This window comes from Rhipicephalus sanguineus, chromosome 4 (genome assembly GCF_013339695.2).
Source record: "Rhipicephalus sanguineus isolate Rsan-2018 chromosome 4, BIME_Rsan_1.4, whole genome shotgun sequence".
Taxonomy (NCBI): domain Eukaryota; kingdom Metazoa; phylum Arthropoda; class Arachnida; order Ixodida; family Ixodidae; genus Rhipicephalus; species Rhipicephalus sanguineus.
The window spans coordinates 184,063,554-184,077,282 of record NC_051179.1 but is presented as its reverse complement, the minus strand read 5'-3'; the positions used below and the strand labels follow the sequence as shown (position 1 = coordinate 184,077,282).

Genomic DNA, 13,729 nt, shown 5'->3' with positions numbered 1-13,729 from the left:
ATATTACGTCCTAGTTCCTATTATTACCGCACAGGGCCGTCGCATGGGGATTAGAATATAACAAATAGTTAATCGCTGATTATACCACGCACAGGGCCACAGAGATTAGCGTAACAAAGGCAAGCTGGGTCGAGTTTCACGCCACACAGCCTAACGAAAAGCTTAAAGAGCCCCGCTTTTAGAAAAAGTGTCTGTGCTGCCTCAGGTGAAAACTTTCAGAGAATGTACACTAAACAGCGGCAACAGGTTTCGCTTATCAATTTATGATAAGCAGTCCGCTAGGCGCGTGCTTGCTTTCATAAGTAAAATACGTATGTACGCCATCCAAATGCAGCCGTAGTCTCAGATATCCTGCGCCGCTCAGCTGAGCTCACAAGGCGCGCTTTCCTGCGAGGCGATTCGGAGGCCGCGTCGTCGGCTCCTTGTCTAGGGGCCTTCGCGGCAGGTTGTGGGACGGCATCGCACCTGGTGTAAGTCACCTATGCTTACAGCCTGCCTGCAACAAACGGCTTAAGTATTGGCGAGGCGCGTATACAGTGGGTAGCAGAAGTCACTGTCCGTGAAGTGCTTGCTGCACACTATCGATGAAGGCGTGGGGCGCTTTCCCATTCTGAACTTGACTATCCACTTCTTCTTCAGCTTCGGGTGCTTAGGATAGTTGTGAAAGCTAACGCCTTTTCCACGAGCGGACGGAGTACACTGAGAGCAGTACTTCACCATTGCGCAGCACTCGCCCCGGAGACAAGCGGCCGCAGTTCTACGAAACAAAGAGCTGTAGTTCTAAATGAATGTTAAAAGCAGACCAACGGTTGTTCGAGGAGTGTCAGTAGCCACCAGACGCAAGATAACCAACTGAACTGTTTTTTTGTTGAGATTTACCACAACGGTGGTTTCAACACGGCGCTGGGCCTACGTAACAGACAAAAGCGCGCGAATTCCCACTCTGACGTCATACAGGCGCCATTCGCAGCGCCGCCATCGGTCGCACACCAGGCCAATAAGTAAGTCCCAAAGGGTCACATATGCCCAGGTAGCCTTCGGATACGATAAGTGCCATCCACTGAAGTTGGTCTACGTGGCACTTTCCAGGGCTACCAGCCTCGACGGCCTATACCTCACCAACACAAAAGGTGACTTCAGGTTCCGACATGTCGCCGGCTCTATCGACACAGTCTGTCGACGACATGACTCGGCTAGCAAATACGCCTCTAGACATTGTCTTGGACTGGACTACCACCTTCATTCGATGCCCCAACCACAACAATCACCTCACGCCGCTCTCAATGTATAGTCTGTGCATGTGCACGTACACGTCCTCAAAAAAAAGACACTCTGTTCACAGAAATTGGTGTGTTTGCACTTTCTGAAACCTGGAGCGATAAGCCCAGTGCAATATGGAATTCCAGTGTGTCATCCACAGCAAGCGGGTTCATTGCAGGTGTGGCGGCGTAGGCACATATAAGAACACGGTGATGCACAACCTCATTGTAGGCCGCATCCCACTTTGCCGGCGGCCACCAGACACCGAACACACACAGACAAGCTGCGGAATTGGCGAGGTCTGCATTGTGCACATCAATCACAATTGCGCTTAACGCCATCTACCTGAGAACTGTCAGAACCCCTTCCACACATGCACACACGTTCGTGAAACGTGCGTGCGTTCTCCATCTTAACAGACAATTATGTGAACTACATATCGGCTTACCACGTCTGGCGTTGGTAATACCCATGTTGCTGTTAGCATCGTTACGCAACTGTAAACAACTGGTTATATAACACATGTGCGACTCAACATATGTATGTGCATGTACCATTTGTGCCTATCGTTAGCTTCATTTTGTAACGTTTCACTCAATGTAAAAAATTACACTACAGTCACCTTCGTGTCGCATGTTTTCCACGGTATGTCGAATCTGCCAAATTTTTTTTCAAGGGAATGCAATGGTTATGACCTAAATCAGTGGTTCTCAAATGGGGGTCTGCGGACCCCAGAGGGTCCGTGAAGCCATATTTGGGGTTCCGTGATACCGATTCTCGAAAAAAAAAAATGCCTTTTTTTGGAGGCACACTATGTCTAGAGTTACTGTCCCATAACAGCGGCCCCTTCTGATTTGTGGTATGCTTCACCGCGTAACACTTTCGCATTGCGGCGGAGCTGACTTATGTTTCCCCTTCTCCATGATATGGTTGTAAAGCTTTTGTTGCAGTTTTCTACGACATATGCGCACAGGCATGCTTCTTCCAGGCTGGCATATTTGAAGAGCAAACTTAGCTAGAAACAGGTTGAAGGTGTCTGCACACCGCACAGCTTATTGACAAGCTGCTCAGATCGAATTGGCGTGGCACTTAAGTTTGACCATTCTTTGCCAGGGAGAAACAAAAGGCACATATTTCACGCTGCATATTGTGATAATTTATGGCACCCCTCTTTCTCTCCCTGCAAGGGGTCCCTCATCACTTCCACCAGTCCACAAGGGGTCCCCGAAACATCAATGGCTGAGAACCACTGACCTAAATAGATCTAATGACTATGACCTAAATATTATACTACAATTAAAGAAAGAACATGTCCCCCTTTACTTTCCTTAGTTTAATTTTCTGTTGGTAACCACCACAGTGGTCTAGTGGTTATGGTGCTCAACTGCTGACCGGAAGGTCACGGGATTGAATCCCGGCCGCTGTGGCCGCATTTTCGATGGAGGCGAAATGCTCGAGGCCCATGTACCTATCGATTTAGGTGCACGCTAAAGAACCTCAGGTGGTCGAAATTTCCGGAGCCCTCAATTACGGCATCCCTAATGATCATGTTGTGGTTTTTAGACATAAAACCCAACCAATTAATAATTAGTTAACTGTCTGTTGGTTTCCTTGGTTGTGTATCATAGAGAAGTTGGAGCATCAGTGGAGCACACGTGGCAATCTTGTCAAGCACAACAGAAAATTCACTCTGAACGTAAGTAAAACATCGCTCTTAACTGGGGTGTCAAACACACACACACAAAAATACAGGTTTGACAGGTTTGAAAGGACATAAGAATGGGCTTGTTGGTGGTGATACGTGGTGAAACTTGTGGTGCACAAGAAAAGACACAGAAAAAGAAAGTGACAGAGAAATAGAGATAGAGGAGAAAAGAAACAGAGGAGAAAGCGTATCGTCCTGCCGTCACTTTCTTTGTCCGTGCCTTTTTTTGTGTGCCACAAGTTTCACTATGTACAGGTGTGATTTGGGTTTGCCCTACTGCATTTTTTTCCGGTTCAATTCCATGAAGAATAAACAAAAATTTATCTCAGGTTCGTAACAATGACCAGTTGACGAGCCAGTTCGGCACAATAAGATATCTTGAATGTGTCAATTTGCAAAGTGCTAGCGACTTAACTCTGGTATTTTGAAACACTCCAGGCAGCAAAGCTGAGGTGACTGCAGTTGTAAGTTGGCGTGCTTGTGTATTGCTGCGACTTTCCACTTATCTTCCTGGTGTTTCCAATCATCTGCTGCACTGAGTGCATGACACATCTGAACGCTTTGGCAGGAGGCGGAAGAAATCAGCCCTTTGGCAGATCGGAAGCAGCAATCGCTGTTGTGAAATAAACACGAGTTCAGTTTAGCGAAAAGTTCGCAGACACAGCCACCTTACGAAGACCACTTTGCATGACAAGCGTATGTGGCCTTTTGACGCATGCATTCCTGGGCTCCTTTTATGTCTTACTTTCTAATGCTAATCATACTAAAAACAGGTAAATCAGTAAAAATTTATATGCATGTCCGAAGAGCGATATTTTCGAAACAGTGTCGATAGGAATGTCAGCGAAAAACAATCCTTGAATATCAGCTGAAATGAAATAAAGTGAACATTTTTGCACAGTCTGTTCGGCAACAAAACTATTTGCACAATTCAATAAATGTACACAGGATTACATCTTGGTGCATGAACAAATTGAAATAAATGATAAAAAAAGAGCACTGCATCGCAGATGCATCTAGTGTCCAGTACACTGCTTGTTAAAGACTACAGCATTATGCATCCTTCTGAATGTGTGTAAATGTGGTGAGTTTGGAGAAATAATAAATTCCTTTGTCTAATTTGAGGCAGCAAATTGACTGGCTGCACGGATGTTCTAACTCAGTGGTAGGTAACTCTTTTGCATATGTGACCTGCTAAGTATGTGTGTTATGGGAGCCGGTTGTCTCAGCAGCAGCACTCCAGAATCACTGAGTCTGCATTTGGATCAGTATCTCTGTGTTGACAGCAACAACTCTTACTTATGCTATGAACCACTTCTGAATTGATAACTGATGTCATTATTATTTTTTTGTTCAAATTCAGTTTCGGTTCGGGTGCAATCTGAAAATACTGGTCTGGGTTTGGCTTCAGTTCTGGCAGAAATTGGCAGAAATTTCAGCATGTCTGAACTATATGGTCTGGTTTGACACCCTGGTCTTAACATTATTTTGAGCTTATGTGGAAATAATGTATGCTAGGGTTCACCTTCACTGCCCTTGGCAAATCCCAGGTTAGTGCTCTTTCAAATACTAAACTCCAAATTCAGAAATGCAACTTAACTGTGAGGCCATGCTTTGACTTGAATGCATGACATCCTTGCAGTGCCTCTATTGAAAAAGCCCAAAGAAACACAGTGAGCATTCTTGCCACGTTCGTGCTAAACATTTCTTTTTTCAGACTTTCAACTGGTGATTGCAAGTTAATTAAATTAAATTCTGGTGCTTCATGTGCTAAGACCATGATATGATTGTGACGTGTGCCATACCGAGGAGCCCTGAATTAATTATGACCACCTGGGGTTCCTTGGTGTTCGCCTAAATCTGAATACATGAGCGCCCTATCGGAATGTGGCCTCCGTGGCCATGAATTGAAACAGCATCCTCAAGCCTAGCAGTATGACACCTTACTTGACACCTTACCTTACTTGCCACGACAGATGCATGACATCTTAAATGCAAAAAAAATGCCCCCACCTCCCCGGAGGGAATCGTGAGGAAATGTGAATGCATTTCTTGCGCCGAGAGTACATGGCGCAGTAATTTTAATGGCGTAAAGCTGGACACATCAACGCGCTCAAGTGTCTCCCTTTTGGGCGCCTCTTTCAACGAACGCTTCCTACGTGCGTTCGTAATCACCTCAGGGATGTTGCCACCGCCTTCAATGCAGCACAAACGCGTTTAGAACGCGCTGTTTTCAGGCTGTGCCAAGGCAGCACAAACACGTTTCAAACGCACTGCATTGAGGCGGTGGCGCAGGGAGGAGGGAGAGCGAACGGTGAGAGAAGGAGCGGCAAAGCACTGCACCTACCCTCTCCTACACTCTCTCCATACACGCGGGAGCTTGGATGCGAGCGCCCTCACACGCCAGAGCGCGCTCCTCCTCTCCACTCACTCTCCGCCACTCCGCCCGCACCACCTGCTCCGGTTGCTAGGGGCGAGGATAAGCGCGCGCACCCGCAGCTGTTGCTATGGGAGAGGGAGTGAGAGCGGAGAGATAACACCTGCTGGCGTGCGGACACCGACAGACGCCTGACATGGCCCGACTAAGAAATGCATTCGCATTTAAAAGAGACGACAATGTTCTTGCAGACTCTGCCAGGTATACTAATGAAGCCACACAGAAAGCCCACCTTGGTCGTGCAATGTGATGAGATCTCCACCCGGATGTCACTGCTGGCACAAGCTTCTTCGTTCCCCTACGAGCCATGGTGCAGTTAGTGGCGGCATTCACTGACGATCAGCTAAAAACAGGCTTAAAGTGCAGGGCCAAGTGGGACATGATGGTAGGTGCACAAGCACGTCTCGCTGCCCGTCTGCGTACCCTACGGCTACAGTGAATGCAACCTAACAGGGACAGAAGCGGGCAGACACGTTTTGGAGCAGCTCTGGGAGCAGTAAATTTGCCACTTTTAAAGAGACACTAAAGTGAAATTATGAATCGTTTTAGATTGATAAATTGTACTCTGAGAACTGCAATGTCATTAATTTCACCATCACAGGTTTATTAAGAGGAGAAAATCGAGGTCACAGTTTTGTATTTAAATTTTGCGCGAAAATTTCCGCACGTGAAATCACAGATTTCAATGTGTATGTTTCATATTTCGGCAGCATTGGCTCACCAAATTTTCTGAAACTTGGTATGCGAAGACTCGGGACTCCTCAGAAGACAATGTGCTTCATTTTTACCGATTAGAAACTAGGTAGGCCCTAGTAGATGCATTCAAAATCTATGACTGTTCCTCTCTCCCTCCTCCTTTCCTGCTGGTTGGGCAGCAAGTCGAGTTTACAAGTAGAAAAGTCACATGACATTGCTCCAATTGAAAAGAACTTTCCTGGCTGTTGCCCCTGAACTAAACATGCGCACGACAAATTCTAAGTCAAATTACTGCACGTGCTGACCAAATATTCGTATTTTTTATCCCAAAGCTTAATTGGTGGCTGGCTAATGCATCTTTCGTTCCTTCTACTCGTGTGGAAGGCCTCGATAATTTCTCGGGCAAGCTGCTTTTTATGCCTAGAAAGTACCATGGTGTCCGTAAGGTGTAGGCTACAACCACACTCACGACAATGATCTGCTAGGTGGGAATGCGTCACTTGTGTTATTGAACGCTTATGTTCGCCCAGTCGAACATTCAGGCACTTTCCACTCTGCCCTTTGTATGATCTGCCGCACGACAACAGGATCTGATACACGATTTCTACGACGCAATCAACAAACTTGGACTTGCGTTTAATACCACATTCGTTTTTTTGTTTCTTTTGATGTACTGGGCTGTTTGTATTTGTTCACACAGGTGCACAAGCCGGACAAATTGTTTGGGCAGGAAAAGACAATGTCCACTCCGTAGCGCTTTGTGAAAGCTTGTGTGCGCAGGGTAAAACAGCGCATCTTTTTTGCTTGCGGCTGCTTTCAGTGTGTGCTGTTTTTTGGTGCACTGATTTCTATGACTTTGTCAATTTTTGATACGTCTTTGTGATTGCGACGCACGGGAATCCTGCTCTCCTTAATCTAGCCACTTGTTCATCAAAACTATGGTGGAGACCGTGTACGCATGTTCTAAGGCAGAGCAGAGGCAGGAGAGTGCTATCCCCTGTTTGATAAGCTTAGAATGGCTACAGCTGAAATCTAAAAATAGTTTTCTCGAAAAGCCATTTTTATTATTTTTTTTAAGTCTCTTTGACTGAAGTCCAGCACGTTGTCCACCATTCTGCGTAAAAAAATATTCCATTGTTTGAGTTGAAAACAAGTTATAATGCGTCAAATGTGACCAACTCAGCCTAACATGCTGCAATTTAGATGGAAGTTGTTCAAAATAATTTAATGTGACATAATAATGAAGCAGCTATTCCAAAACAACAAATTCAGAGCCAGCTTTGTCTCGTGATCAGCCGCTCGAGGCTGCAGGCACTCACACTACATGGGTGGCGCTTCGATTGTGGGTGAGCTCCATTTGCACGTGAAAACATTATTCTGAGGGTGAATGAGATAAGGAACGTATCCCTGTGAAAAGTGAATGCAGTCAATTGACCACATGGTTCACATTATGCAACAAACACTCTGCCTTTTACCTAGTAATAATAGTCAGTGAGCGCCTTCTGTATGCAGTACACACGTATATCTTCCTCTGCTGTTATGCCCAAAGCTGCAGAACGTCGTGATAAACACGTGGCTTGTGTTGAATATCGTGTCTGCAGACACACAAGAATAGAATATTCTATCAGTGGCACTTTCATAACGCAAAGGACACACTTCTGCTAACTCCCGACTAAAACTAGTGTTCCGACAGCACTGCACTTTTCACAGACAGAACAGAACTGCGGTGTGTGTCGTCCAGCCAGCGTGAGCATGTGTGAAAGCTTTCTTTAGATGCCACAGGCTTGCTTTCAGTGTCATCTGCTGCAGACAGAAAGGACATAATGATTTTTGGACCATCAGAAGAGAGGAAGCAGCCAACGTGCGCAGCACTGGAGGCGCTCACTGCAAGCCACCGGCACAGTTCTTGATGCACGATACAAACCTCGCTGGCGATTAACAACTTTCACTTTTCACAGTGGTACATTCCTGACCTCAATCACCCATTGAGCGTTGTTTTAAATGTGCGCAAGTGGAGCTCGCCTGCACTCAAAGCGGCAGTGATGTAATGTGAGCACCCACAGCCTCGAGAGATTGCACGCTCATGTGCCCCGGCTCGACATGGATTTGCAGTTCCTATGGTTGCCGTGGAAGCAGTACTGCTTCCTAGCATCAAATCCTTTTACCTAGTAATACGCATAGAATAAGCGCAGTAATAGGCATCGAAGTACGGATGTCTAAAAATATGCAGACTAACTTTACGCAAAACTTAGGTGTGCCTACACAAAAGCAGACTACACATAGCAATATGAATGACTCCTTTCCACAGAACAAATGCTTGTCCACCGAGTCACACGGTATACTAATTTTTATGATCTTCAAGCACAACTAAAAATACAAATCCTATTCAACTTGTGAAAACAATGCTCAATTCTCTCACTCTAGTTCCTTGTCTTTCCATTTCCACTAGGATCTAGCCACACGTTCCAGCCAGCTGTCCATCCCTATAATGCGTGCAAGCAGTCGGAAAATAACAAGTTAAAGGTAATATCGTCATTGTTACCAGTTTGTAAAATTTCGGAATTCAAGAAATCAAATAGAATTCTCTGAACTGTCATAGCTGATCAACAAGAACAAAGTAAGTGATTTAGTAAAAGCTCGTTAGTTCAACCCTAAAAAATATTGAAAATTAGATCATTCGGACTTGAGCTCTGGATCAAGCAAGCATACACATTATTTAATGACATTAAACTTTTCTTTTATATATATACATGGCCACAACTGCATTAATTCCGACAATACTCGAAGTGTGCCGAGCGCAAAGCACTGTGAATGTGCAGTACAAAAGAGCATGGCGTTAGTGTCCAAGAGAAATGAAGAAGTGCAGTCCAAATCATCGTGGTCATCAGCGGGAACTGTGCAGTAACGACGAGAAAGACAACGCTTCAAGCCTAATTACTTTTACCCCCAAGTGCGACATCTTGCTGGTTGCGTGCCTGAAGAACTTTGCAGTTGTCATCCATATGATTACGTCATTAGCGACCCAAGTTTCACCTGCAGCGGTTGCGACAAACAGTAGTTTCGTTCTGTCTACCTTGAGAGGGTACTTTTCCTTTGTGAGACCAGCCCTGTCAGCCTGCAGGCATGCACCAGTGGTCCATGTGTTTGTCACCCACAGGAGGTTCGAAAACTGTGCCTATAAGCCATAATCAGGATGTGTTCTACATGACATAGTCCATCCGGAACGTTTCTAAAACTCAGATCATGATACAATCTGAATCAACTGCAGTCGTATCACAAGGATTCTACTGTAATTGGAGAATGTTTGTATCAGGAACATGAGAGGCTTGCACCTTACTTGTGAAATGACTGGGTTTCAGTAAAAGCCAAGCAAACATTGGGTTCTTCTTGTGTCCCCTAATCTAAAGCACTTTAAGACATGACTGTCGCATCAAAATGTGGAACAAGGGTGTCTCAACACTTGGAAATCCAAAAAAAACGGCAGGAAGTGGAAGATGGAAGCTTGCAATGAAAAAATCCGTAAACAGGGTGCTCGAGCCGACGTTTCGACAAGTGTTCCAGCCTTGAAGAAGACAAGTCCCCTTGTCGAAATGTCGGCTCGAGCACCCACCCCGTGTTTACGGATTTTTTCATCAACACTGGGAAGACATTTACTAGAAAAGGTGTTTTAAGTGTAGTTTGTTAAAACAGAGAAATGTTTTATCTATTGTTAGTGTTTTTTTTTCTGGCACAGAGCACAGCAAATGCTCGAGGACCTACAATATATTGCCTTACACGGAATCCAGCTGAATAAAAAAATAAAAAGAATGAAACCAGCCAAAAGACATAGCACAAAGGAGAGAAGTGGCACGCACGACCGTGTGCCATTGTGCACGCCACTCCTCCCCTCTGTGCTTCGTCTTTGGCTGGTTCCAGTCCTGAAGAATATGTACCACCTGACCTAGATCACAACTCTTTCGAAAAAAATAAAAAAGGATGTTCAATGTTCTGCCTTTGCTGGAGCTCCTTCACTCCAACAGCTTTGGTGCTTAGCATTTCAAGTGAGGTCGTTGCCCTTACTACAAGTATTCGTGCTCTCACGTTGAAATCTTGCCCCGTCAGACCCTCACCTGCGGTTGATGGTCGAGGACATCGTAGATGGGCTCATACAGGTGCTCGTACGTAGTCGACGATGAGCTGCTGTCGTCCACCTGCGGCAGCAATCGAGGTTCCACTGTCAAACTTGCACGCTACTTTCAATACAATGAGGTGAGTCAGGTAAAGGTGCGATGAGCTGTGTCATCAAGTTCATTTAAAGGGGTCATGAAGCACCCCTTGGGCTTGTTGAAAAAGCACATCCTGCGGAAAGCTGACACGGCTATGAACTGCTCTGCCAAATATTACAGTCGTGCGCGCCGCGTAAAGGCCACAAGCGGAGCGCGAAGTTGCCGTTTCCCCAGGCACCCTCTTTTCAAACAGAGGCCGGTTCTCACTCTCGTCGGTGGGCGGGGCGTCTGTCCGTTTACGTCGCGGATCTGTCCGTTTACGTCGCAAGAGACATAGCATGCTTATTGGCCGATAGCCGACGTAAATCGAGAGCGGCGTTCGGATCAGATGCGCTTCTTGCCGCGGGGTGCCGCCACTTGCCGGCGCCGCACTCCTCAGTACACGGTAGCCGCACTCGCGCAAGCGAATCACAGCGGGAGAGCGATCGCGTTTCATGACGCGCGCTGATGTAACTTCTTTCCCCCATGCCATCCCTCCCTGTCTAGCTTCCAGTGCGCTCGTCAGCACGAGAAAAGAGAGAAAGCGCTGGGAGCGTGCGCCAAACCCCCGTAACTCCGCTGATTCTTGACGGTGTGGTGATGGAGGCTTATCACATTAAAAAGAAAAACGGTGATTGTATAAGTGACACTTCTGTTGTCTGCGCAGTAAGGAAAAACTGTTCTTAGAAACTTGGTTATGATGTGAATATGTTTCGCCCTCCCTATCCTGATTAGAATTGGCGACTGTCATGTGCATTGCGCCTGCGCGCACCACTCGGCTGTGTATATATGTAATAATAATAATAATATCTGGGGTTTAACGTCCCAAAACCACGATATGATTATGAGAGGCGCCGTAGTGGAGGGCTCCGGAAATTTCGACCACCTGGGGTTCTTTAACGTGCGCCTAAATCTAAGTACACGGGCCTCAGAGATTTTCGCCTCCATCGAAAATGCAGCCGCCGCGGCCGGGATATGATCCCGCGACCTTCGGGTCAGCAGTCGAGCGCCATAACCACTAGACCACCGCGGCGGGGCTGTGTATATATGTAGGGAGACTTTTCTGAATAAAGCTTAGTTGCAAGTAGCGCCTGTCCTGTCCTTCTGTGTTCCTTCGTAGTCCTTGTCGATTTCGCGCTATCCAATTTTGAAGACTATGAACCAACTAGCCCAGCAACGTATACTTTTAAGCTTCAGTTTACTGAACACGAGAAGAGAAGGTCCGGCTGCTATGCGTTAATAGGGAGGGGCAAAGCAAGCCGTGTACACTTCGCCCCCACCGTGCCCCTCCCGAACTGAGTGCATGACACATGGAACAAAGAAAGCGACCTCCACTGCAAAGTGGTACGTGTAATCAGCCAGTCCGCTTCAAGCGAGTAAAAAGACATGGCTGCGAGCGTGAAAGGACACGCACATGCACTGCGATGTCTCAACACCAGATGCTCAACATTCTACGGCATGGTGATGCAGTTTTATCTGATTGCGGTCGCCGCTTGCGCGTACCAACTTATTTTGCTGCCAGGTGTACATCGGGCCATAAGCGGGAGTGGCCACAAAAAAAAAAGGAGCATACTGTCACGTGGTAGTGACAGCGAAGAAAGCAATCTCAGCTGGTAAGGATGAAACTCTTTATTGGGCGAACTTGTGCCCAGTAAAAAGAATGACATTCAGAGTGCAACGATATCAGCGCACACAGTCGTCGAATAATCTGCTCATCTGTGAAATGCGTCGGCTTTTATACATGCCTCATCGAATCTTCCAGCGTTATTGCTGGAGCTCGCAGCAGATCTAGAATAAACTAGGTTACTGGTGGCCGGCGCGTAATCTTGACAGGACAGTCTGAAAGAATTGCAAAGCTTATAAACAATGCGGCACGGCCTGTGACGAGTGGCGGTAACAGATTTTGCGGGTGAAACTCGATCACAAAAAAAATTAATGAATAAGCACGCACGGCAATACATATAAATAGAGTAGTGTGCAGAAGAGTGAACTGGAAGTAGCAAATTGGCCCAAAATAATATAGCATCATTTCGTGTAATGCAATACGCAGCAGCCTGGCTGATATTTGGTACCTTGTCACATATGTGGCATGCATGCAGAAAACACTTTATTTACCACTCGAAAAAAATAGATCCACAGTATTAAAAGAATGCAGTACACAATATCAAATTATCAATCACAAAAATCGTAGACGTAAGTGTGTGGCTTTAGATAATGCGTGGTTAGACCACTGGTGATAAGGGCACCATCATTTCAGGTTAAGAAGTGCAGTAGTGAAAGTGGAAACAGCAGAGCACTCGACTACTTCCTTGGGTAAGCGGTTCCTATGACAGTAGGTACGGGGAAAGAAAGAATTCATGAAAGTGTTAGTCCTACATGGAATACCTTTTTTGAATGAAAAGAACAAGTGGACCGCTCCGCAAGGGGTTTGAAGTACATGCTTTATGTAGATTCTTTATATGTGTTTGTGTGACCGGATCACACTACTGCTACGTATTTCAGCACTGACCTTATATAAGTTTTATTTATAAGCCAAAGGCTTTACATCTTTCGAAGCTTTGGGAAATGTTTGCCTAACCTAGTTGTCTCATGGCTTTCTTTTAAATATAGGTGCCGTAGTCATTCCATCAAAGATCAGATGTAATAATTACCCCTAAGTACCTGTACCCAGAACTAGAACGGCCGCAAGGAACTTTGTTTATGAGAGCCCATGCTTTCACCGACGCATTCAAGAACATGGACAGTCAGTCGAACAGTTCATTACCGCATTGCACACACTGGCGGACCGGTGCGACTACAAGGAAAAAGGACGCATGACTCGCAACAGGTTCATTGTCGGCCTCAGCGATGCTAAGCTCTCTGAGTCACTTCAAATGGATGCCAATTTGAGTCTCGGCAGCACTTTGGCAAAAGTGCGCCTAAAGGAGACTGTCCACCAACAGCAGCAGCAATTGCAAGAAACTAGTGTCGAACCATTAGCAGTGGCAATCAGAAACCTTGGCACAGTCAGCAAGCAGGGCCAGCCCAGGAAGAATTCTTCAGGACAGCATTCGCATTCGGGCAGCTCGTCAAAGAACTGTTCACCTGGAATAAAAGGTCGGCGCCCCAGAGCAACCAGACACCCCCGGGTCATGCCACAACTGCGGTCAAGGAGCGCACCCCAGAGCCTCGTCTCCAGCAAGAGCAGTGAAATGCAACTACTGCGGTTGTTTCGGACACTTTGCAGCTGTATGTCAGAAAAAGGTTGCAGGTGATTCAAATAAGGCACAACTTTCATCTCTCCATATGGACAAGGTGGAGTGTTTCGGTGGCGCGGTGAACGGGGAGTACTCTAGTACTCGATATGTACAGGTCGTCATTAATGGCACTCCGGTGTTCGCTAAAGTA

The 13,729-nt window shown here is 46.2% G+C and overlaps 1 protein-coding gene across 3 annotated transcripts in view; it reads right to left on the bottom strand.

The window, feature by feature from the left end:
• LOC119390955 (ephexin-1) overlaps positions 1 to 13,729 on the bottom strand; it is a 117,433-nt gene that overhangs the window by 72,216 nt on the left and 31,488 nt on the right. For all 3 annotated transcript variants that reach the window (XM_037658666.2, XM_037658665.2, XM_049414988.1), the window contains exons 6-7: positions 10,208 to 10,288; positions 5,635 to 5,700 (exon numbers count right to left, since the gene is read on the bottom strand). In XM_037658666.2, the coding sequence (XP_037514594.1) occupies positions 5,635 to 5,700; positions 10,208 to 10,288 (147 nt within the window). The remainder of the gene's footprint in view (positions 1 to 5,634; positions 5,701 to 10,207; positions 10,289 to 13,729) is intronic.